The 22205-nt window shown below is 44.9% G+C and overlaps 1 protein-coding gene across 2 annotated transcripts; it reads left to right on the top strand.

Annotated features, from left to right (window-relative positions):
- The first annotated feature begins 2485 nt into the window (after positions 1 to 2485).
- Positions 2486 to 22151, top strand: LOC110497308 (Rho guanine nucleotide exchange factor (GEF) 38). Of its 2 annotated transcripts, XM_036933828.1 has the most exons (18): positions 2486 to 2559; positions 2904 to 2966; positions 3297 to 3401; positions 3713 to 3988; positions 10547 to 10737; positions 11110 to 11227; positions 11536 to 11683; positions 11804 to 11821; positions 12408 to 12607; positions 12933 to 13069; positions 13359 to 13463; positions 14221 to 14343; positions 15725 to 15919; positions 16263 to 16442; positions 16643 to 16777; positions 17446 to 17647; positions 19415 to 19740; positions 21317 to 22151. In XM_036933828.1, exons 4-18 carry the CDS (start codon positions 3751 to 3753, stop codon positions 21497 to 21499), a joined length of 2499 nt encoding a protein of 832 aa, XP_036789723.1. In that variant the 5' UTR covers positions 2486 to 2559; positions 2904 to 2966; positions 3297 to 3401; positions 3713 to 3750; the 3' UTR covers positions 21500 to 22151. The 2 variants fall into 2 exon arrangements, with proteins under 2 accessions (XP_036789723.1, XP_036789722.1); XM_036933827.1 differs by lacking the exon at positions 2486 to 2559 and having other exon boundaries at positions 2797 to 2966.
- Positions 22152 to 22205: the final 54 nt, after the last annotated feature.

Raw genomic sequence — 22205 nt, 5'->3', positions numbered from 1 at the left:
TATGGGCTAGAAAATTTTTAAAAAGTACAATAAAAAATACAATTACAGACATGGGGTCTTCATTACGCCGATTCTGTTGCAAAACATTTGTTTTTTCATAGTTAGGCTACTAATTACACATTAAGTGGGTGGTTCGAGCCCTGAATGCTGATTCGCTGAAAGCCACAATAGCAATATGGCACTCGGGGGTTTGTGCTATATGGCCAATATACGGCTAAGAGCTGTATCCAGGCACTCTGCATTACGTTGTGCGTAACAACAGCCCATAGCTGTGGTATATTGGCCATATACCACACCCCCTCGTGCCTTTGCTTAAATAACACATTCATACCATTTCATTCCACAATGGTAGTTTCTTAGGCTATATTGTAGGCTAATGTCCAGTTTTCCTTTAAAGCTGTGACACTGACAACTCAAGACCTTCAAATCCCCAGCAGCCAATCTTCTAGCTGTCTAATCTGCCCACTAGTTTCTGAACCTCCTTCAAGTGACGGGGTCCTCCTTATGGCCACCATAGTAACGGCCCTATCTGGCTTTGTAGCGCCCTAACTTTTGTGTTTCTCATCTCTAGCACATGCTGAATGGTGTAATGGTTCTGGATGCTAGTAATTAAGCTGGCGAAGCCACAGAGACCAAAGTCCTTATCTGCTGTTTTTGTGCCCAGCGAGCGTTCTTCGATAAACAAACACCCACACCAGCCATTTCATTGTTTCTCCCTCCCCTCAGTCTTCTTTTATTGTCATATTGCCTCTGCAGGTTGTTCAAACAAAAGATGCACACATCAGTGCTATAAACACCAGCGGGCGGTGGGCTAAGCTGCACCCGTCCTTGGTTTGAAATCTCAAAGTGTATCCATGTTCATAAATAGACTATTGACGTACACAAACACAATCACACACATACATACACAGATATGGACAAAGTAGTCCCTTTTCAGGTTTAGAAGAAGTGACTGCTAAATGCTAACTACTGCTCACATAAGCTGGTAGCATAGCTAGCATAGAGAAATCGGTGGTGGTAATGCAGTTCATTGGTGACGATGACATGAACATGTATTGGGGTTGACATCCATACAAGTATTATACACTGATTTATACCTCAATATAGTGTGAAATACACATGTAAACAATAGCCTAAATGTAGGCACATTTTGCTGGGGGGCAATGAGGAGATGTGGGATCTTTCCCCACACGTTTCCATGGCATTTCCATTGTTCTGGTCGAGTTCCATTGACCTCTTTACCGCATTTATTGTGTGTTTTATCTTGAGTTTGTGTGTTTGTTTGTATAGGGAGATGTGACTCACTTCTTGACAATCCCTTTCTCTCATGTGTGAAGTCATTGTAGCCAGTCTATCTTTGAGCAGCATAGCAGCCCCATGCCAAGCCGGAACCTCAGTCCACACCCACGGTTACCTAACTTCCACAAGCTCCCCCAGGGCATGTGAACTTCAGCAGACTGAACAGGCTTGGCACACAAGGGGAAAGTATTATTCTGGACTAAAAACATGTCATTCAACCTGATGTGTAATATTTACTATGTGTATTTGAATACTCTGAGTCGACGTTACAGTGCATTTTGTAACTTTAGTGTAGGTCACTGTGTTGACCTTGATTAAAAAAATAAGTCAAGTGATTAAATATCATGCATGTGCCTTTGTTTTTTTCAGTTTTGTAAAAGCTGCATATATTCTTTTGGGTGGGGGACACATGTATGAGAGGAAAATGTCATTCAGAGGTACAGTCTCTACTCTGTTACTAAATTGTCAAGAAGATGGAGTTGGAGTTGAGTATCATTGGAGTCGATGAGATGTTTGACAGGGAGCAACACAGTCTAATGGAGGACTAACAGGTGTCCTACAACACACTACACCGTGAGCTGGAAACACAATATGAGCCTTTATTGCCCTGTGCTTCAGTGGGGAGGGAAATGATGCCTCCATTCATTGTCCTCTCACCATGGAATTCACTACCTGTCTAGAAACCATTGTAGTAGCTTATTGTTGTATGGCCAATATACCTGTTGAACCAGATCTGTCTGAAGTATGAAAGATAATGCATTGTTGCATTGTTGGGTTTTGAGTTTGCAAGAATGGCACTTCACTGTACTTGTGCATGTGACATTGAAACTTGAAACTAATGTATGGCAGTTTTATCAGCAGGGTGAGAACCGTGTGTATTATGGTGTTACTGTGATCAAATAATTTATAGGTTCAATAAAATGTGTTTTTCAGATTGGCCCATTCATTTACTGGACATACTGTATAGAGTACATGATGTTTAAACTACACTATTATGCCCCTCTCTCTTTCTCTCAAGTGCAGTCAGTGCTTCATGACTGATCGCTTTCAATGTTTGCTGTAGCTTGTCTTAACTACATAAGCTAACGTATTGGCTAGCCCAGCCGATTAGGAATGGTCAACACAGGTCAAATGCTGTACGCAGATGAGTATACACACTTTAAAACCCTCCTCACTGTGCACTTTGACCTGGTGCTCTGTGCTCTCGTTTTAATCCCCTATTTACTTTTCTGTCGTTCAGAAGAGATTTGACCTATAAAGGTAAGCAAGTAACTTTTTCCAACCACCTTTTCATCATTGTTAATATACAGTATGATTAGGACCAGGGTTTTTTTCCCTGACCAAGTGACCTAACCAGGAAAAACTCTAGTTATAGCTTGTAGTCCTCCTGGACCCAGTTTAAGCGTTATCGTCAACATTTCTCTATTATGAAGAATATGCTGTATGTTTGTGAACATGTGGATTCCGTGCATTCTGTTTTTATCCTTCAATATTCATCTGCCTAAAGTTCAGCATCTGCTGCAATGAATCACTTAATTGACATTTGAACAGACTTTTTTCCCCACAGCGACCCACTTGTTGAATTCATGCATCTAATTTTACAGTTGGTGGGAAATAATGATCTCATGAACATGGATGTGGGATTCCTTGAGCTCTCAGAAATAAAGGTTATCTATTGGTTATATATTTTATGTATTTTTGTTGTGTGTATTCTGAATAGTAAACACCTTTAGATATAGACCCCCAGGTTCTTCAAATGGGAAAAACACAATAACCATCATTTACATTACAAATAAAATGTAGAAATGCTGGCTAGTTGTCTTGACGCACACTGTAACCAATGTAAAACCTAGAGTTTTCCATGCATTGTTTTGCTTTGCATGTTGTCCCTTGAGACCCTTCTCTTTAGTAAAACAAAAATAGTACATTTGTTAGTGCAGTGGTCATAGTCCCTCTCTCCTCCACTGCTCCCTTCTTATCCCTCTATCTCCCTCTAGAGATGCAGGTGTTCCCAGGGACGTTGCATTGCACAGCAGTGGAGGGTGCAGGGCCATGAAGTACAGCAGTGAAGGGGGCATGACCACAGAGCTCTCCTGTGACAGGTATGGCAGGCAGGAGCCTGGGGGGGAGGGGCCATAGAGCTCTCCTGTGACAGGTATGGCAGGCAGGAGCCTGGGAGGGGGAGGGGCCACAGAGCTCTCCTGTGACAGGTATGGCAGGGCAGGTGCCTGGGAGAGGGAGGGGCCACAGAGCTCTCCTGTGACAGGTATGGCAGGGCGGGTGACTGGGAGAGGGAGGGGCCACAGTACCTGTGTGGCGTTGGCAGTAGTGCACTACAGTACACCTGTTGCACTTCTCAGGCTCTCTCTTCCTCCGTCCCTCTCTCCCTCTCTCTTTCTCCCTGGCTGGACAGAGAGCACGGGGGGAGAAGAAGAGGGCTTCTTGGTCAAAATGGATCCCAACAAGGAGGCCAACAACGGCAGTGAGAAAGAGAAGGAAAAAGAGAAAGTGGTCAAGAGGAGAACCAGGCCTAACTTCCTGCGCTACATGCACTTGGAGAGGAGGAAGACGGACACCATCGTGGTGGCCAACGATGACACCGCCGCCGACATTAAAGGTGACATCAACCTTGGGACCCTGGTGCGGAGGAGTCAGTCGGACAAAACGGAGTACAGTGCCAAACTTAAAGGTAATTGGATCCCCTGAGGTCATAACTATGGAAACTAGGTTAGCTATAGCTCAGGTTTTAACATCTCATAGCTTCCTGTTGACTTGGACGATAGTAAGTTCTCCTCCTAAGTGCTTTGTAAAAGAAAAGGTGACACTTTGCTTGGATATTCCATCTGTAGATGGATACTCAACAAACTACCAATAGACTATCAGTAAGACGTCAACAGCATGTCTGTTGACTTTCAACAGGGAAGCATTTATAGACGTTCAGCAAATCAACCGTAGCGCCATAGATTCCAGAGGAACACGTGTGACTCAAGGGTGAAAGCCAGATAGACGAAGGGCACTGTAGCTATGGATGCTTCTGCCAAGCATCTGTTGTGTTGTTATGTGATTGAGGGAGCACCAAGCTATTCCCGCAGGGATGAGGTCACATATGCAAACCGTGCTCCAACCGAGCCACAGTAGCCTTACAGCATGGAGGAGTGGCTATACTGTAGCTACAGGCCCAGTATTAAACCAGATAAGTAAACCTAGTATGAGTGAATGACAACAGGGCTTCTATCACTGACTGAAGCATTTAATTATTAAACCAGTGTGTTGTCCCTATGATTTTAAAGGGGAAGTGTGAACATCCAGATATATAGACACGTGTCAACACCAGTGTTACTACTGTGCTACTACAGCCTGAACAATGTCAAGGTGGCTGTCACGACATGGTCAGACTTGACGTTCTCTGAAGTCAAATTCTTATACATTTATCATAAGATTGTTTTTATTTTAACACAATCTGGGCTCAAAATTGAACTAAAGTATCGTTACTGGTCGGCATAATGGCTGACATAGCTAGATACACTCCTGACCTGCAAACCAATATTTCATTTCAGAATTGGTTCAAATTAGGTTAAGGTCAGGGTTAAGGTCAAGGTTAAGGTCAGGGTTAAGGTCATGGTTCTTTTTTCGTTTGTCATTTTGCAGGTAAGCAGTGTCCTTTTAGCCTCTCTCACTTTTCCCAGACAGTCAGTGTGTCTCATCAGCAAAAACTCACCTCACCTGTCCTTCCTCTACTACATTACATCAGGTGTTGTCACGCACTTGGAATGTAGACCTTCAGGCGCAGGTTGACGTTTATTGGGATGAATCTTGTCCTGGAGGCAGGGCTGCAAAATTGACTATATATTGTAAAAATTCTTGAAATGTAAAACAACTTATTTTAAGGTTAGGGTTAATCATAACGTTAGCAGTGTGGTTAGGGGTAGGTTTAAAATACGATTTTACAACTTTGTGGCTGTGCCAGCTAATGATTACCCTGCAGAGCTGCCTCCAGTACATGAGTCATCCTAATAAATGCCAACCAGCCAAGTAGTCACTGGATGCCTTACAGAAAATACGAGGTTAACTATGTAGAGATTCTTGTGCCACTAGTTCTGTAGGTTTACTCAACAAGGGAACAATGGTCACCTACACTCCTGCTAATGTCAATTAGGGGCATTAGTTTACTCAATTAAACAATACCGTCAATCTCCCATCTAACCATCTAAAGAGCCATTTAAACTATTTTGTATTATAATGACGTGCTGAATAGGACACACTTAACCTCTCAGATTCTCAACCTCTCACCTGAAACACCGACACATCCTATTCACTCTATAGTGGACTACTGTTGACCTGAAACACCGACACATCCTATTCACTCTATAGTGGACTACTGTTGACCAGCCCCCGTAGGGATCCAGCGCCCGTAGGGATCCAGCCCCCGTAGGGATCCAGCGCCCGTAGGGATCCAGCCCCCGTAGGGATCCAGCTCCCGTAGGGATCCAGCCCCCGTAGGGACTCAGCCCCCGTAGGGATCCAGCCCCCGTAGGGATCCAGCCCCCGTAGGGATCTGGTCAAAAGTAGTGAACAGAGTGGGATGTAGGACACTCCTTGTCCTGTCAGCACATCCACTGTTTACCTGAAACACAGGCACTCGTTGCCTATCACCACTTTCTGTTTTCTTGACTTGTGCCCAAGGACAAGCGTCACAACTCAGTTCTCAAACAGCTGATTGTTTTCAGTAAACTGATCGTCACCGCCACCGCCCACTTTAAAGGGTTTCTCCATCACGCTAAACAAGCTGCCTTGAGTATAAGTGTACAGGTACATTGCAAATATTGACATAATGGTGGCGTCACATGGGGAAGTGTGCGAGTTGTTCCTGAACACTGAGTTCTCCTCTATCATTCTGTCTGCTGTGAAACAGGTTGATCAAGCCTGGCCTCAAGGTCCATAGCAACCAGAAGTTATGGTCAGTCACAAAGCGTTACCACCCTGATATGATATTGCACACTGGCTGGTGTCATACAGTAATTCACCTCCTCAGTTTATAGTGAGTTATTGAAAGCTGTGAACAGTCATCCACTACTAAGTATCTAAATATTCATAAGACAAACTGGTCAATTGGTATGCATGACACGTGTGTGTGTGTCTTTGTGTGTGTATGTGTGTGTTGTGTGTTTGTGCGTGTGTGTTGTGTTGTGTGTGCGTGCGTACGTCCATGTGTGTGTGTGTGTGTGTGTGTGTGTGTGTGTGTGTGTGTGTGTGTGTGTGTGTGTGTGTGTGTGTGAATTGGCCTCAACAAGGGCCTTTTGTGTCTTGTTATTGCATCAGATAGTGTGTCCGTACTACGGGGTACAAAGAGCCCCTATCAACCTAGCTACTGTCCTCAGGCCCAGCTCTCACCTGTGGGCCATTAGGAGAGATGACTGGAGCCAAGCACAACTCAGTGAGGTATCCTATACAAACCGCAGCTAAACCCAAAGCCAGTGATTTAATAACTGCTTCAGCTGTTAGCATTGGCCCTTTTGCCCTTCCTATGAGGCTCCACCTCTATTCCCCTAATGGACTTGAACTCAGTCCTTTCTTCAATGACATTCTCAATCCTATTGTATTCTGCAGGGGGGTGACCGGGGGCATCTAACGTGTCATTTTTCCTTGTGGCGATACGTGATCCGTCAGGGTCCCTGTGTTCCAAAGCCTTCCGTACGTTAGATCGTTTTCAATAGCCAAGCCTGGTGAAAAGGCTGGCGTGTCCTCTTTCATGGGAACTGCTGCGCCTGCAACCACACCAGCATAATACAGTAGCATAATGGTGGCTAATGGGACGACATAGACTGTTACATTATGGCTCTATCAAACACTGACCCATGATATGACTATATTGTGATAGAAGTGCTGAATTTAACAACATGCTGGTCCTCTTTTGTGGACCTGTTTTATTTCAGTAACTCAGGTCTTACCCAGGCAGGGAGATAGGCTAGGAGGTCTCAGGTCTTACCCAGGCAGGGAGCTAGGCTAGGAGGTCTCAGGTCTTACCCAGGCAGGGAGCTAGGCTAGAAGGTCTCAGGTCTTACCCAGGCAGGGAGATAGGCTAGGAGGTCTCAGGTCTTACCCAGGCAGGGAGCTAGGCTAGAAGGTCTCAGGTCTTACCCAGGCAGGGAGCTAGGCTAGGAGGTCTCAGGTCTTACCCAGGCAGGGAGCTAGGCTAGAAGGTCTCAGGTCTTACCCAGGCAGGGAGCTAGGCTAGGAGGTCTCAGGTCTTACCCAGGCAGGGAGATAGGCTAGAAGGTCTCAGGTCTTACCCAGGCAGTGAGCTAGGCTAGGAGGTCTCAGGTCTTACCCAGGCAGGGAGCTAGGCTAGAAGGTCTCAGGTCTTACCCAGGCAGGGAGCTAGGCTAGGAGGTCTCAGGTCTTACCCAGGCAGGGAGATAGGCTAGAAGGTCTCAGGTCTTACCCAGGCAGGGAGCTAGGCTAGAAGGTCTCAGGTCTTACCCAGGCAGGGAGCTAGGCTAGAAGGTCTCAGGTCTTACCCAGGCAGGGAGCTAGGCTAGAAGGTCTCAGGTCTTACCCAGGCAGGGAGCTAGGCTAAAAGGTCTCAGGTCTTACCCAGGCAGGGAGCTAGGCTAGAAGGTCTCAGGTCTTACCCAGGCAGGGAGCTAGGCTAGAAGGTCTCAGGTCTTACCCAGACAGGGAGCTAGGCTAGAAGGTCTCAGGTCTTACCCAGGCAGGGAGCTAGGCTAGAAGGTCTCAGGTCTTACCCAGGCAGGGAGCTAGGCTAGAAGGTCTCAGGTCTTACCCAGGCAGGGAGCTAGGCTAAAAGGTCTCAGGTCTTACCCAGGCAGGGAGCTAGGCTAGAAGTTCTCAGGTCTTACCCAGGCAGGGAGCTAGGCTAGAAGGTCTCAGGTCTTACCCAGGCAGGGAGCTAGGCTAGAAGGTACTCAGCCCTGCCACTAAATCTGCACTTTCTTTTCACTTGCAGCAGAGTCTCTTGAATAGCCATTATACTGTATTTCATATGTCATGTTGTAATGTGACATACGTCTTATTCACATTTATTTAAATTTTAACACTTTATTTTCATTCATTAACATGCTTCTCTTTTACGTGATGTCAAATCATTTTAATTGCTACAACAATTTTTATTTTACATTATTGAACCTTTATTTAATTAGGCAAGTCATTTAAGAACAAATTCTTATTTACAATGACAGCCTAGGAACAGTGGGTTAACTGCCTTGTTCAGGGGCAGAACAACATATTTTTACCCTGTCAGCTCGGGGATTCGATCTAGCAGCCTTTCGGTTACTGGCCCAACACTCTAACCACTAGGCTACCTGCCTCCCCAAAATATAGTAATTGACCACCATTCTTTTAGGGAGAATTATAAAGTATTATATTCTTTAGGAGGGGCCATTGAAACCTGATAGCCAGGAGGGGTGAAGGTGTCGATTTAGCTTTTTGCAGCTTTAGAGGGCTTGACATGGCATTTGTCTTTTCTCCTGCCCTTCCAAGGACATGACACCATCATATCCTCATTCCACCTCTTTGTGAAAAATGGTCAAATAGCTCTCCAATGTCAAAGCTTTTGAATGTTCCGTTTTAGTACTGCCTGTATACAAGTGAATGCCAGGGTTGTGTTGACATGAATGCACTGGTAGGAGTGTGAGACTGAGAAGTGGGGAAGAGGTGGGAGGGGTGTGTTGTGAGGGTGCTGGGTGTGTAATGTGTACGCATATGCATGTATGAGTGTGGTGTGGTGTGTGGGTGTTTGTGCGTCAGATTTTTGTTGACTGTCTTGATGTGTGCTGGGGGTGGAGTTGGTTTGTGTAGCGGGATGGAGTGTGTGTGTGTGCGCGTGTGTGTGTGTCAGGTGCATCCCCCCCAGCTGGAGCAGATGGAATGCCTGCACACGCCGTGGCATTACATCAGCGAGGCAATTAGTTCAGTAACCTGACACAGCTCTCTCTTCTTCCTTCCACTCTGTCTCTTTCTCTGTCGCTCTCTCTCTGTCGCTCTCTCTCTGTCACTCTCTCTCTCTCTCTATCTCTCCATCTCTCTTCTCTCTCTCTCTCTTTCCACACACTCTCTCTTTTCCTCTCTCTCTCCCCTCTTTTTCTCTTCCCTCTCTCTCTCCCTCCCTCCCTCTCAATCTCTCTCCCTCCCTCCCTCCCTCCCTCCCTCCCTCCCTCCCTCCCTCCCTCCCTCCCTCCCTCCCTCCCTCCCTCTCAATCTCTTGCCCTCCCTCTCTATCTCTCTTAATCTCCCTCTCAATCTCTCTCCCTCCCTCTCTCTCTCTCTCCCGGAGAGGGGGAAGTGGTGTGTTGAGGTCGATTAGGCAGCAGACCCGGAAAGGAAACATCTCCCTTCCCTGAACACACGCTTCACTCCTCTTCACACACACACACACACACACACACACACACACACACACACACACACACACACACACACACACACACACACACACACACACACACACACACACACACACACACACACACACATACTCTCTCTCTCTCTCTCTCTCTCTCTCTCTCTCTCCTCACCCGCCATGCAAAGCACTGCCAGCTAGGGACTGATTAGGGGGAGCAGGGCGATAAAAAAAGAGAGAAAAGAGAAGGAATGAAAAAAGAGGAGAGGAACCCGACAGGCATGCTAATGGGGGCTGGTCGGTGTTCAGTCAAAACAATAAGATCAGCGTGAAACACTGGCAGAGGGTTGGGAGGGTAGGGAGGGTTGGGAGGGTTGGGAGGGTAGGGAGGGTAGGGAGGGTTGGGAGGGTTGGGAGGGTAGGGAGGGTAGGGAGGGTTGAAGTCAGGCGACGGTGTTGGGAGAGATGGATGTTTTCTCATGCATTGCATACCATGCCCATGTATGTAAATACAACTTCATGCAGAGGGCTCTTGTACATGTGTGCTCTCTCTTTACTGTAGATCTTTTGATACGGCCCCTTTTTAAACAGATCTCACATTTTAATATGATGTGTGGTTAACACGTTTATTGTGTCAATGATCATGTCATATCTCAACACGTTATTGTGTTATGTCATATTTTGTACATTATCTGCTCAGACAGAGACTATCCAATGGGCACACATTGGTTGAATCAACGTTGTTTCCACGTCATTTCATTGAAATTACATTGAAGCAACACAGACTAGACATTCAATTGACTTCTGTGCCCAGTGGGTATATTCTGCATAGAAGAAAACCTTGCCATCCAACACACATCCTAAACTTATCCATGTGCCTGTCTTAAGAGAAAATGGCGCCCCTGTCCCCCCTGTCGTCGATCCTGGCCTCCCCGGCCCTCGACCCCGCGGAGGTCCGCCTGAGGAAGATGAGCCGCAGGTCAAAGGTCATCCAGGAGCTGGTGCAGACGGAGAGGGACTTCCTCACCGACCTGGAGCTCTGCATCAGAGAGGTGGTCAAGCCCCTCAGAGACAGACAGGTAACGAGGAAGCAGACAGAGTACTCAGTGGGTGATATCCTCTGCTTACAGAGATACAAAGGGGTGGTTACCTTGTGTTACCTTGCTTGGTAGTGAATGTTGTATTGTTCGTTATTCAGGCAGAGTTGGTTTATGGAGTGATTTTCAAAAGACAATGCATGGTGTTTGAACTGCACACAGCCCACTTCTGACACCAGTGTAGCGAATATCAGGCGTGTGCTCTACCCAAGATAGCCACTGCCCCAATAGGGATATCTACACTTGGAGGAGATCATGCCAGGCTAACATAGGCTATAGGGTTGTTCCAGAACGTTGAGGTATTTGGATGACTGGCTATGTGTCTTAAAGGTCTCTCTCTGTGTGTGTCTCCAGGTGGTGGACGTGGATCGTCTGTTTACTAACATGGAGACAGTGTGTGAGGTGTCGGCCGCGCTGCTCCACCGGCTGCAGGAGGCCACAGCTGAGCCAGACCCTGAGGCACTAGTCATAGGTAGGTGACCTCTGACCTCTGTTTAACCTCAGTCACCTGAGTCGTGTGTTCATCAGGGAAACTTAGTGAATGAAATGGATTGAAACAGGGAGGGGACTACCTGGACTTACCTGGTCCGGTAAGAAAGGCAAATTCTCGTTTTCAAAACTTAAAAAAAAAAAACTTTTCCATTGAGTGACCTAATGAACATGACCCTTGTTTTGACCATACTGCCATTATAATATGCCACATTTCTAAATAAGCCACTCAGGTTGAGTGATTTAATACGGGTTAATTCAAATGTATCACGTTTTGTTTTCCCACCGTAGGGGAAGTGTTCATTCAGGCCAAAGCAGCGCTGGAGGACGTCTATAAAATCTACTGCTATCACCACGACGATGCCAACTCTTTACTCAAGTCCTATGAGAAAGAGGAAGGAATCAAGCAACATTTCATCACCTGTGTGTTATCACTGAAGTGAGTCGCTGCTTGATACTTCCCCCTCATTCATCAACTAAGCATTTCCTCCCAAAGAGGCATTTATACTGTTGGCCATAACTACTTTTATTAAACCAATGACTTTGCGTCTCGTTGCAGGCGGATATACGACCAAGAGTAAGTACACCAGATTTTTATAATTTTTCCTGTAAGAATATTTTTGAATAATTGACACTATAATATGAAAATGTACCTCCTATCCATATTGATTTTCAGTGGTTTAAATGAGTATTAAGTATAACAATGTTATTACATGTATAATGTAATTGACAGACTAATTATGTGTAACTAACTGTATCATCCTGTGTTATTGTCAGTGTAATGTTATTACATGTATAATGTAATTGACAGACTAATTATGTGTAACTAACTGTATCATCCTGTGTTATTGTCAGTGTAATCGTAATAATAATATATGCCATTTAGTAGACGCTTTTATCCAAAGTCACTTAGTCATTGGATGCATACATTTAATGCCTGGGTGGCCCCGAGAATCGAACTCACAATCCTGACGTTACAAGTGCCATGCTCTAACATGTTAACTGTTCTAGCATGTGTTATTAACTGTGTAATAATGTGTAACCCAAACAAGTCTGCTGGGATTTTTTTCCATCTTCCGCTGCAATTTCTGTTGAAAATCGAAAGATTTTGCCTCTAGTGTCGTCACATTATTATTAACATCAAGCTGTGTGGTGGTCTTCAGGGGGAAACCCAACCTGCTGGACATGGGTTCTCTGCTCATCAAGCCGGTCCAGCGGGTCATGAAGTACCCTCTGCTGCTCGGGGAGCTGTGGCAGGCCACGCCCAGCGACCACCCTGACAACAGTCCCCTCCAGGAGGCTCTGACCGCCGCCAAGATCATCAACGTCAACATCAACGAGTTCAAGAGGAGAAAGGACATCGGTACAGCTCTAAATATGCGATAGTCTGAGATGGAGAAATGTGTGATGAAATGTGTGGTGAAACTGAGATAAATCCTTGTTACATTGAACATTTTATAGAACACAGAACATTGTAGTTAAGATTGGAAGCAGTTAAAGTATTATACTGCATGGCAGTTATTACCATGCTATGCATCCCATTACTAAATGTCAGGACCCCTACAGTGCTTCAACCATAGAGATCCTATTAAGTTATTTTTAACGTTAGTATTCTAATTCCTAATTGTACAGTGTGTCTCCCCGAACTTGGTCTTGTCCTTTACATATGATTCTCTGTCATACTGTAGTGATGAAGTACAAGAGGACCGAGGAGGATGGGGGGACACTCATGGGTAAACTGAACAAGTTCAGCATCCACTCTATCAGGAAGAAGTCTGACAGGCTCACAGGATACCTCAAGATCCTCACAGGTGTGGAGCCACAGGTAAATAACTAGCTGCTACACCTCTCCCACTCTACACTAACTTCTACAATATGAATGTGAGTAAATACACTTCATGTGTTAATGACAAACCACAATTTGGGGACATTTGTGTAAAACCTATTTTTGTCTTGAGGTTATCAATAGAACAAGCTGCCTTCGTTAAAAAGTAAATACTAGTCTAAGGAGCTGGAAAGGTCAAGATTATCTGAACCACTGAGTAAACTCCTTCCCTCTCTCTCTGTCTCTGTCTCTCTCTCTGTCTCTCTCTCTCTCTCTCCCTCTTCTCTAGGTGAGAGATGAGGTGTTCGACAAGGAGGAGAAGCTGTTCAGGAGTCTGGAGAAAGCAGTGAGACAACTAGTCAAGAACGTCCATTGTTACCTGATACACATACAGGTAATCATGTACCAGCCATTGATGGATGTATGGCTTGATGGATTGATGGACGGATTGATGGATTGATGGATTGATAAATTGATGGATGGATAGATGGAAAGATGGATTGATTGATGGATTGATGGATTGATGGATTGATAAATTGATGGATGGATAGATGGAAAGATGGATAGATGGATTGATGGATTGATGGACGGATTGATGGATTGATGGATTGATAAATTGATGGATGGATAGATGGAAAGATGGATAGATGGATTGATGGATTGATAAATTGATGGATGGATAGATTGATAAATTGATGGATGGATAGATGGATTGATGGATTGATAAATTGATGGATGGATAGATTGATAAATTGATGGATGGATAGATGGATTGATGGATTGATGGATTGATAAATTGATGGATGGATAGATGGATTGATGGATTGATGGATTGATGGATTGATAAATTGATGGATGGATAGATGGAAAGATGGATTGATGGATTGATTGATGGATAGATGGATTGATGGATTGATAAATTGATGGATGGATAGATGGATTGATGGATTGATAAATTGATGGATGGATAGATGGATTGATGGATTGATTGATGGATGGATTGATGGATGGATGGATGGATTGAAAATGTCCTAATATTTAGAACAAATAAGGTGGTGTAGACAATCTCAATGTTCCAGTGAATAATATTGACATACCGGAGTAATACCCATGGAAAGCAATATTGACTGTGTCTTTTACATGTTGTGTAGGAGATGGTAGGTGTCGCGGTCCAGAATGCTGCAGACCTGGAGGACATCATGAAGGATCCAGACAAAATAGACACAAACAGTACTCAGCACCTGAAGAACGGCAACAACCCATACAAGCACTTTGTAAGTTTGACTCTACATTTGGATACCCTATTCTCACAGTAAATACAAACTATTTCCTGTCGAGGAGCTGTGTGTTCTTTTTTGACAACTTAACTATTTGTTCCTTTCTTCCGTCTTCCATCTCTCTCAGGCTACCGGCTCTTCTCCTCTCTTCTCTCTCCTGCTTGTCAGCCTGTCTATCCTTTCTTCCGTCTTCCATCTCTCTCAGGCTCTTCTCCTCTCTTCTCTCTCCTGCTTGTCAGCCTGTCTATCCTTTCTTCCGTGGACGCTGTTCACTTGTGGGGCCTGCTTGCCCTAGCTGTGCCCTCCTGCGCTTACACGGCTCCCTCTCTCTCTCTCCACTCCTCCGTCAGAGTGAGTGAGTGATCTGTCAGTCAACCTTTCGGCTTCCACTCCCGCCTGGTGAAACATTTAATCTCTCCCTCTACCCCTCTGAAACTGCACTCTCCTCACACTCCTCTGTCTCTCTCTCCCGCTTAATGTCTCCCCCCCCCATCTCTCTCTTCTGCCGCCTGCCCTCCTTTCTGTGGGGATAGCTCTGTTGCTCATTCCGAGATAACGAGCCTTTTGAATAGAGTTCTTTGTGTTACTTGGTGCTCTCAGTGAAGGATGAGGAGCCACTCGAGGGCCCACAGAGACTTTAATGAGCGCTAATAGCTAACAGCGCTAATAGCTCAGTACAGCTCATACAGCAACTAGCCTCTGAAACTGCAACACACCTGCCCTCTGGGTGGAGAATAAGGGTGCTCTTTTGTATCAACGAGTTTCATTAAGATGCCTTTTGTTACTATTTGAAATAGGCACATCATTATTCGAATTGTGCAAGGCAAGATGTTTTCAGAGGAGATTATACAAACTAAAGTGCAGATGGCAGAACTATTTGCGACAGACCAATTTGTAGGCCATTTCGTGCCTCATTTGATTGATTCCCACAGCCACAATCATATATAATGAGACAAGGGCCTCTATTTTGAAATCTATGCTAAATAAATGCCCTACAGTATTTCAATTCCCTGTATGTTTGTGTGATCTCACACCAAAAACGCAGGTTGATGTTTATTGTCATGAATCTCGCCCTGGAGGCAGACCTGAACGATGTCCGCTAGGTGGGTCGGCTGCAAAGTCAAAATTGGCTATAATGTAAAAATATCTGTAAAATATAATGTATAATATAATGTAAAAATAGCTTTTTGGTCTTCAAGGTTAGGGTTAAGCATTAGGGTTTGCAGTGTAGTTAAGGTTAGGTTTCAAATCAGATTTTATGACTTTGTGGCTGTGTCAGCTAGTGACCCCTCTGCAGAGCTGTCTCAAGGGCAAGATTCATGTAATGTATGGAAAAACACTCATTCTCCATCATTGCTTCCCTATATGATCCCTTCAGAAAGAGAGGATGGCACATCTGGTCCTGGCACCCCTCTCCTCTCTCCAAGGCATGTTCGCTGCCCCGCAGAAACTCATCCAGAAACGCTACGACAAACTATTGGACTACTGCAGCCGCCTGGAGCGCTCTCCCTCCTCCTCCACGTCTTCTGCCTCTTCTTCTTCCTCCTCTCCATCACCTGTATCCGAGGACCAGGTGAGTTCAACAAGGGATTCCGTTTGCAGCAATCATGTTACCTAGCAACAATTTCCGTTAACCTATTAGTATGAACATACCTAAATGTTATATTGAAGCTCATTTTGTAAGGATTATAGCATTTGTAGGGATTATGGGGATTATATAATTTTAGCGACAATATTAGTAATTTTGCTATTGAAAGTTTAGTGTATTGGTCTTTCAGCATTATAACAGTTCTCATTAAAACCAGAATTATTTTATCTGTTAACATAAAAAAAATCATAAATGTTAAATAAATATGCCAATTTCAGAATGCTATAAAGGTCTTTGCTAAAATGTTTAAATCTGTTTGTTTCTACAGGGCCAGGTTGCTGCGCGGCGGGACTACGCAGCCCTCAATGCTCAGCTGGTGGAGGAGCTGCAGAGATTCAACATGGCCGCCCATACTATTTTGTCCAACTGTGTCCTCTGCTTGGTGACCCTGCTGAAAGGTCTGATGGACACGGCCTGCCACCACGCACCCTCCATACAGCAACTACCGGTGAGGACGGGAAGGGGGAGTAAGGGAGATTGAGGGATGGAGTGGAGTTTTGTGTGGTGAAATAGAGGGGCGTCTTTTATTGAACAGTAATATATTTTGCAGTATGAAAGGGAAAGGATTTGTGGTGTGTTGTGAGTTGATGCAAAATACCACACATTGAAGTATGATAAAGTGTATGATTAAATGTTTGATTTGTCCAGGCTCCTTTGTCCAACATCAGTGAAGTCCAAAGCAGCATCATGGAAGAGCTCAACAACCTGACTGTCGTCAAGGACAACGCACAGACTCTAATAGAACGCAAAGTCAGCTTCGAGAAAACAAAGAAAATTTTAGCTGTAAGTTTGGGAAGAAAACATGGTTGAAAGCTGGAAGGACTTGCCTCATTGTCTCCCCCATTATTACTACAGTATGTGATAAGCTAAGGTAATTAAAGGCTAGCCTGGTCCCAGATGTGTTTGTGCTGTATAGCTGTTTTCATGCCAATGACATTAGTAGTTGGTAAGACAGCACAAACACATCTTGGAGCATCCTCACTGAGCCAGCTATCTGCGGTAATGCCAGAAGGCTCTAGGTAAAAGCAGCATTACCCCACAGCCTCAGCACCTATTCCAGGATTGGCTCCCTTATTTGTTTAATTGAACCAATTAAAAGTCAATTAAAGAACAATGTTGGAGAAGTTATCGGAGCCACCAGACTCTGCCGAGCTCTCTGGGTTGGGATTAAATAGAGTGCTTGGCAACCCCAGCGCTACTCCAGTTATTACTCCCCCAAGACAAACTGTGTGTTTGTGTGTATGTGTGTGTGCGTACGCTTACATGTGCTTGTATCTGAACAGCGCAAGACTCCTTTGGATCGGTTTCGAACCACCTTCCCCTCCTGAGACCCATCACCACCCACCCCCCAACAGCCCAATGGGGCTCGTTAGCGATCATTCCCCCACTCCCCCATTGGGACACTGATGACTCGGCTCATATCACCCTAACTCCCTTCTCCCCCTCCACAGGTCCCAGAGATCCAGCGTCAGACAGAGGGCAACAGGGCCAGGCTGCTGGACGAGTATCCAGCTGACAGGCTGTTCCAGCTGAAGAGGAACTGTAACGGATGTCAGGAGCAGGATGTCAGCCTGCTGGAGGGGGAGCTGGTGGGCCTGCTGGAGGACACAGATCCCCTGGGGAGCCGGGGCCGCTGGCTGGTTGACACGGGCAGTAAGTTCATTATTATAGGTTGGATTATGTGATGTGACGCTGTTGGATCATCCTGTCTCATGTTGCTACAGTGGCTTAGTTATTGGATGTGTGCCATTCTTGTTAGGGCCGGACGATACCAGTATGGTGATACTCGTTACTATTGTGGCAAGGAAACAAAACAGAAAGCGGATGGAACTTCTTTAGAAATCAGCTCTAATGTTGGAAACAAACATTATGTTGTCATCCAGTCACATTTATTTATTTGACATACAGCGGGTTTTTAAAAGGACCAAATAGTTTGATGCGCGAAGTGTTTTCATTTATGACATGGAACAAATATATTACAGATATTGTCGCAGCCCTAATGTTTGTTCTGCATGAGAAAATTGTAATTGCACTTTTATCTAAACTAGCAGTGATAGACCGCCCAAATAGAGGATGTTTCATTCACTACTACAACCGTTAAGGTCGATGTAATGTAGACATAATGCTCTCAGTTTATGTCCGTTGTACAGGTGTCTTTTGCATTATGGGTACTGTAGTACATCATCCTACAGGTCTACATGACCTAACTCTAGACAAGCATCCCCCTCACTACTGTGGAACTAAACTCCTAGCTCTTCTGTCCTGTGGCGTGTTTTGTAGATAGATACACATCTCACTTCCTGATTACTAACCTACCACAGCTGACAAGTCAGCCAGCCTGCTGGGGAAATTCCCAGAGGCCTCTGACTGTGATGTCACGGTGATACTTGGAACAAACTAACCTCACCGACTCTCTCTGTCTCTCTCACTCTCTAGAGAGTTGCTGCCTCACAACAAGGCCAACTCAAAGAGTTTGTTACCATGTATTTTCCGCACCGCGCGTCATCTAGCACTGAGTGCCTGCCAGTTGTTTGCGGCGAGCCGCCTTTCGCTGTAAGCAGAGTTACTTAGAGTACAAAGCCTCTCCCTGGGGGCATTGAGAAACACAGGCTGAGGAGGAGAAAGGAGCAGCCTGCCGCGCTTCTCTGTACTCCAGAATAACAAGGCTCAAATCAGCCAAGTTTTTGCAAGGAGTTGTAGAAAGGTTTGTGTGTGTGTGTGTGTGTGTGTGTGTGTGTGTGTGTGTGTGTGTGTGTGTGTGTGTGTGTGTGTGTGTGTGTGTGTGTGTGTGTGTGTTTCTCGGTACCGACTGCATTCTGAAACTACTTCACAGATTTGTTTCATCCACTGGGACTACTAGTCTTCATAAGAAGCTGTTTATTATATGGTCGATATTAATGCTACCAATGCAGTAAACAAAACTACTATTTCCCATTGCAACAATACGCCCGGTTTAAGGAAACCTTCGTATTATATGCAGTTTATAGACCGCGCTTCATCCTTCATTCGTTGACAGTGACACCGATCTCCCTGTGACTTACCCACAGTACACCCAGTCTCACAAAGAACCCTATTCACACGCAACCCAACCACCTGTGCATCTGTTGAGCCTCCCTGCACCTAGCTCTCTCACAGACTTCTTTTTCCCCTTATCTTTAACTCTGCATTGTTGACCCGTAAGTAAGCATTTCACTGTTGGTCTACACCTGTTGTCTACGAAGCATGTGATAAATAACATTTGATTTGAATAGCAGCCTATAGTCTTTTCTTTCAAATACTTTATGTGAAAACCCTGCCCATCTGGCACTCCAGGCAGGCTCAAGCCCAGATTCATCATGGCACCTGGAAGATTTCAAGTACTACTTGAACCCAGATATGTCTGACAGACACAAACATCCCTCTGTTCCCCTTCTCTCCCAGGTACCCAGGGTTACGTGTACTCATCCTTCCTGAAGCAGTACAACCCCAACAGGGATCAGGGTCGACCAGGTCAGGGTACGGGTACGGGGATCACAGAGCCCCAGCAGCCCATCGTGGTGCTGGACGAGGACTTTGACAACCTCAGCCTGTTTGTGTCGGGCAGCGGGAGGAACAACAGCATACGGAGCCGGAGCAGCATACCTAACTTCAGCCTCTACAACACCTCCAGTACCTCGCTTGACAGATGCTCCACCCCGTCCAGCCTACAGGGCGACACAGAGCCAGACATCCACCAGGATGTGGACACAGAGCCAGACAACCAGCAGGTGGGGTAACACTAGGTTAAAGAAGAGTCGTTCTGAACCCTTATGGACCCTACTCTTTATACAGCCTCTGGTCAAAAGTGGTGCACTATGTAGCATTATATATCTTTATACAACGGGTGGTTCTAATGCTGATTGGTTAAATCCGCATTCCAGCCAGTGTCTAATTCACAAGTTACCACAGGCTAAATCTATGACGTTAAAATACCTATTTACTCTGTTCCATCTGACTGCGCAATCCACTGTGTCATCAGCCCAGCCAGGCAATTTATAAACTTCTATAATATGTGTCTATGTGACAGGTGCATTATGAAATGAGAGGACCGATCCTGGTTCAGTTGTCAGGGCTCAGGGTAAACAGAGGGCTTAGGTGTGCCTTTCAGTAGGCTTTACATAGTTGACATAACAATCTCAATAGAATGAATAGAATGAACTCCATTCGCTGAACAACACCTCAAAATTGTTTATTTGATATACGGGCCACATTGTAATTTACAAACAATAAAGATTACATTGAAAGCAAAGCACAGGAAATACATAGATCACAAGCTAATATAACAATCTACAAAAAGGAATTAACCAAGCAAGCAATGTATCTTTACTAGCTTATAGAGATGCCTGTAAAGGCCTCGTCAGAGCCGTGGTATGACAGCCGTGGTATGACAGAGTCGTGGTATGAAATATGAGGGTGGTTATTGCACGGAGCAGTAAAAAAGTTAAGTGTGCTGGTTTATAGTGCAGATGATTTGAAAACCCACTCTGTTAGGCCTGTTGGAAGCCTTGGGGCGGTGTGTGTTTGTGCCTGTTAGGTCTGGCTCTGATAGGTTTAGGGTCAGACTTCCATCTCGCATAGAGATTATATGGAGTGAATAACATTTATACGACACCAGCGCAGTCACTCAACATTAGTCCCTTTAGCAGCCGCTGGGCAGGCTCTGTTCTTACTATGTCTTGGTTTGCTGCGACCTGGGAGGACGCTTTTGACCTCCATCAGAATATGAGGCGGTTAATATAGATTGTAAATGGATATTGTTGATGGTGGGTTTGGGTTGGGGATGACAGTGGGGATGGGGGTCTGTATCTTCTTTTGATGGACTAACAGTGACACCGACTGGTGAATTAAGGAAATACCACACTGAATTCAGTAGAGACTGTACAGCAAATTTTGCCAATGGAATATGCTGTGCTGTCGCAATTAACTAATACCTTGACACTTTTTGGATTTAAAAGTTTCATCAGATTGAATTATAAATTAATTTAGTAAATAACTGTATGTTGGGGCACTTGACCAATTCGTTTGGGGTCAGATTCTGAGGAACATGAACCAAACATTTTCTCCACAACACCACACAGGCTGGTGGCACCTTAATTGGGGAGAACCGGCTCATTCTAATGACTGGAGCGGAATTAGTGGAATGGTATCAAATAGATCAAACACATGGTTTCCAGGCGTTTGATTCCATTCCATTTGCTCTGTTCCAGACGTTATTATGAGCCGTTCTACCCTCATCAGCCTCCCGTGTACTGTATGCATGGTACAATAACTGCTCTATGGTGAATGTTCTGTCTGTTTCTCCAGTTTTATGCGGTGTACGGGTTCCAGGCACGCTGCGACCAGGAGCTGACCATGCAGGAGAACCAGCATGTGAGGATCCTCAAGTTCAGCGACCTGGGAGGCAACAAGGACTGGTGGTTGGCCGAGGCCAACGGACAGAAGGGCTACGTCCCAGCCAACTACCTCGGCAAAATGTCATACGCATAAAGGAATAGATTGGGATTAAGAAGGCCCAGTCCCAAATGGACTCCTAGCCTCTACAGGCAGGTTTCCCAGACACAGTTTTAGCCTAGTCTTGGACTAAAATGCAATTTTAATAGACTCCCAAGGACTAGGCCAAATCTCTGTTCAGGAAACCGGTCCTATGGCCTTGTGGAGATTTGAGAGCATTTGATAGTTGTACCGTAGCAACAAGGTGGAAATTCCGGCTAGCATATCAGGACAAGGTAGATTTATTACCATATCCTCTCAAATCTCCACAGGCATAGGGTCGATTTGGGATAGGATTTGACTGTAATCTGTCTCTCTATAAAAAATAAAAAAATGTATTGACCAGACAATGTAATTATCAAAAGATCATGACTGTTAAGATAATTGCATATATGCGTTTTGCACGAAGAATGGAGCTATCAGTGTGCTGAGCACTTAGTATTGCCACCTGCAGTGTTGATGAATTTATATTGTGAATGTGTGTCGTCCCAATGAAAATAATGATTTATTCTAATATATGTCAAGCAAATGTATTTTGAAAGAGATCATGTATTTTAGAGTTATACAATTCCTCCATGTAATGTGTATATTTTAGATCACTCATCAGTGATGAATAAAGAGTCTTTATCAGTGGTGCCTGATCCTGTTCAATTAACAGCTTGTTCATTTGATGACTGCTTGCTGATGATCTCATGTCCTTTTC

This window comes from Oncorhynchus mykiss, chromosome 10 (assembly GCF_013265735.2).
Source record: "Oncorhynchus mykiss isolate Arlee chromosome 10, USDA_OmykA_1.1, whole genome shotgun sequence".
NCBI lineage: Eukaryota > Metazoa > Chordata > Actinopteri > Salmoniformes > Salmonidae > Oncorhynchus > Oncorhynchus mykiss.
The sequence above is the reverse complement of the archived record's forward strand: the minus strand, read 5'-3'. Positions and strand labels throughout refer to the sequence as shown.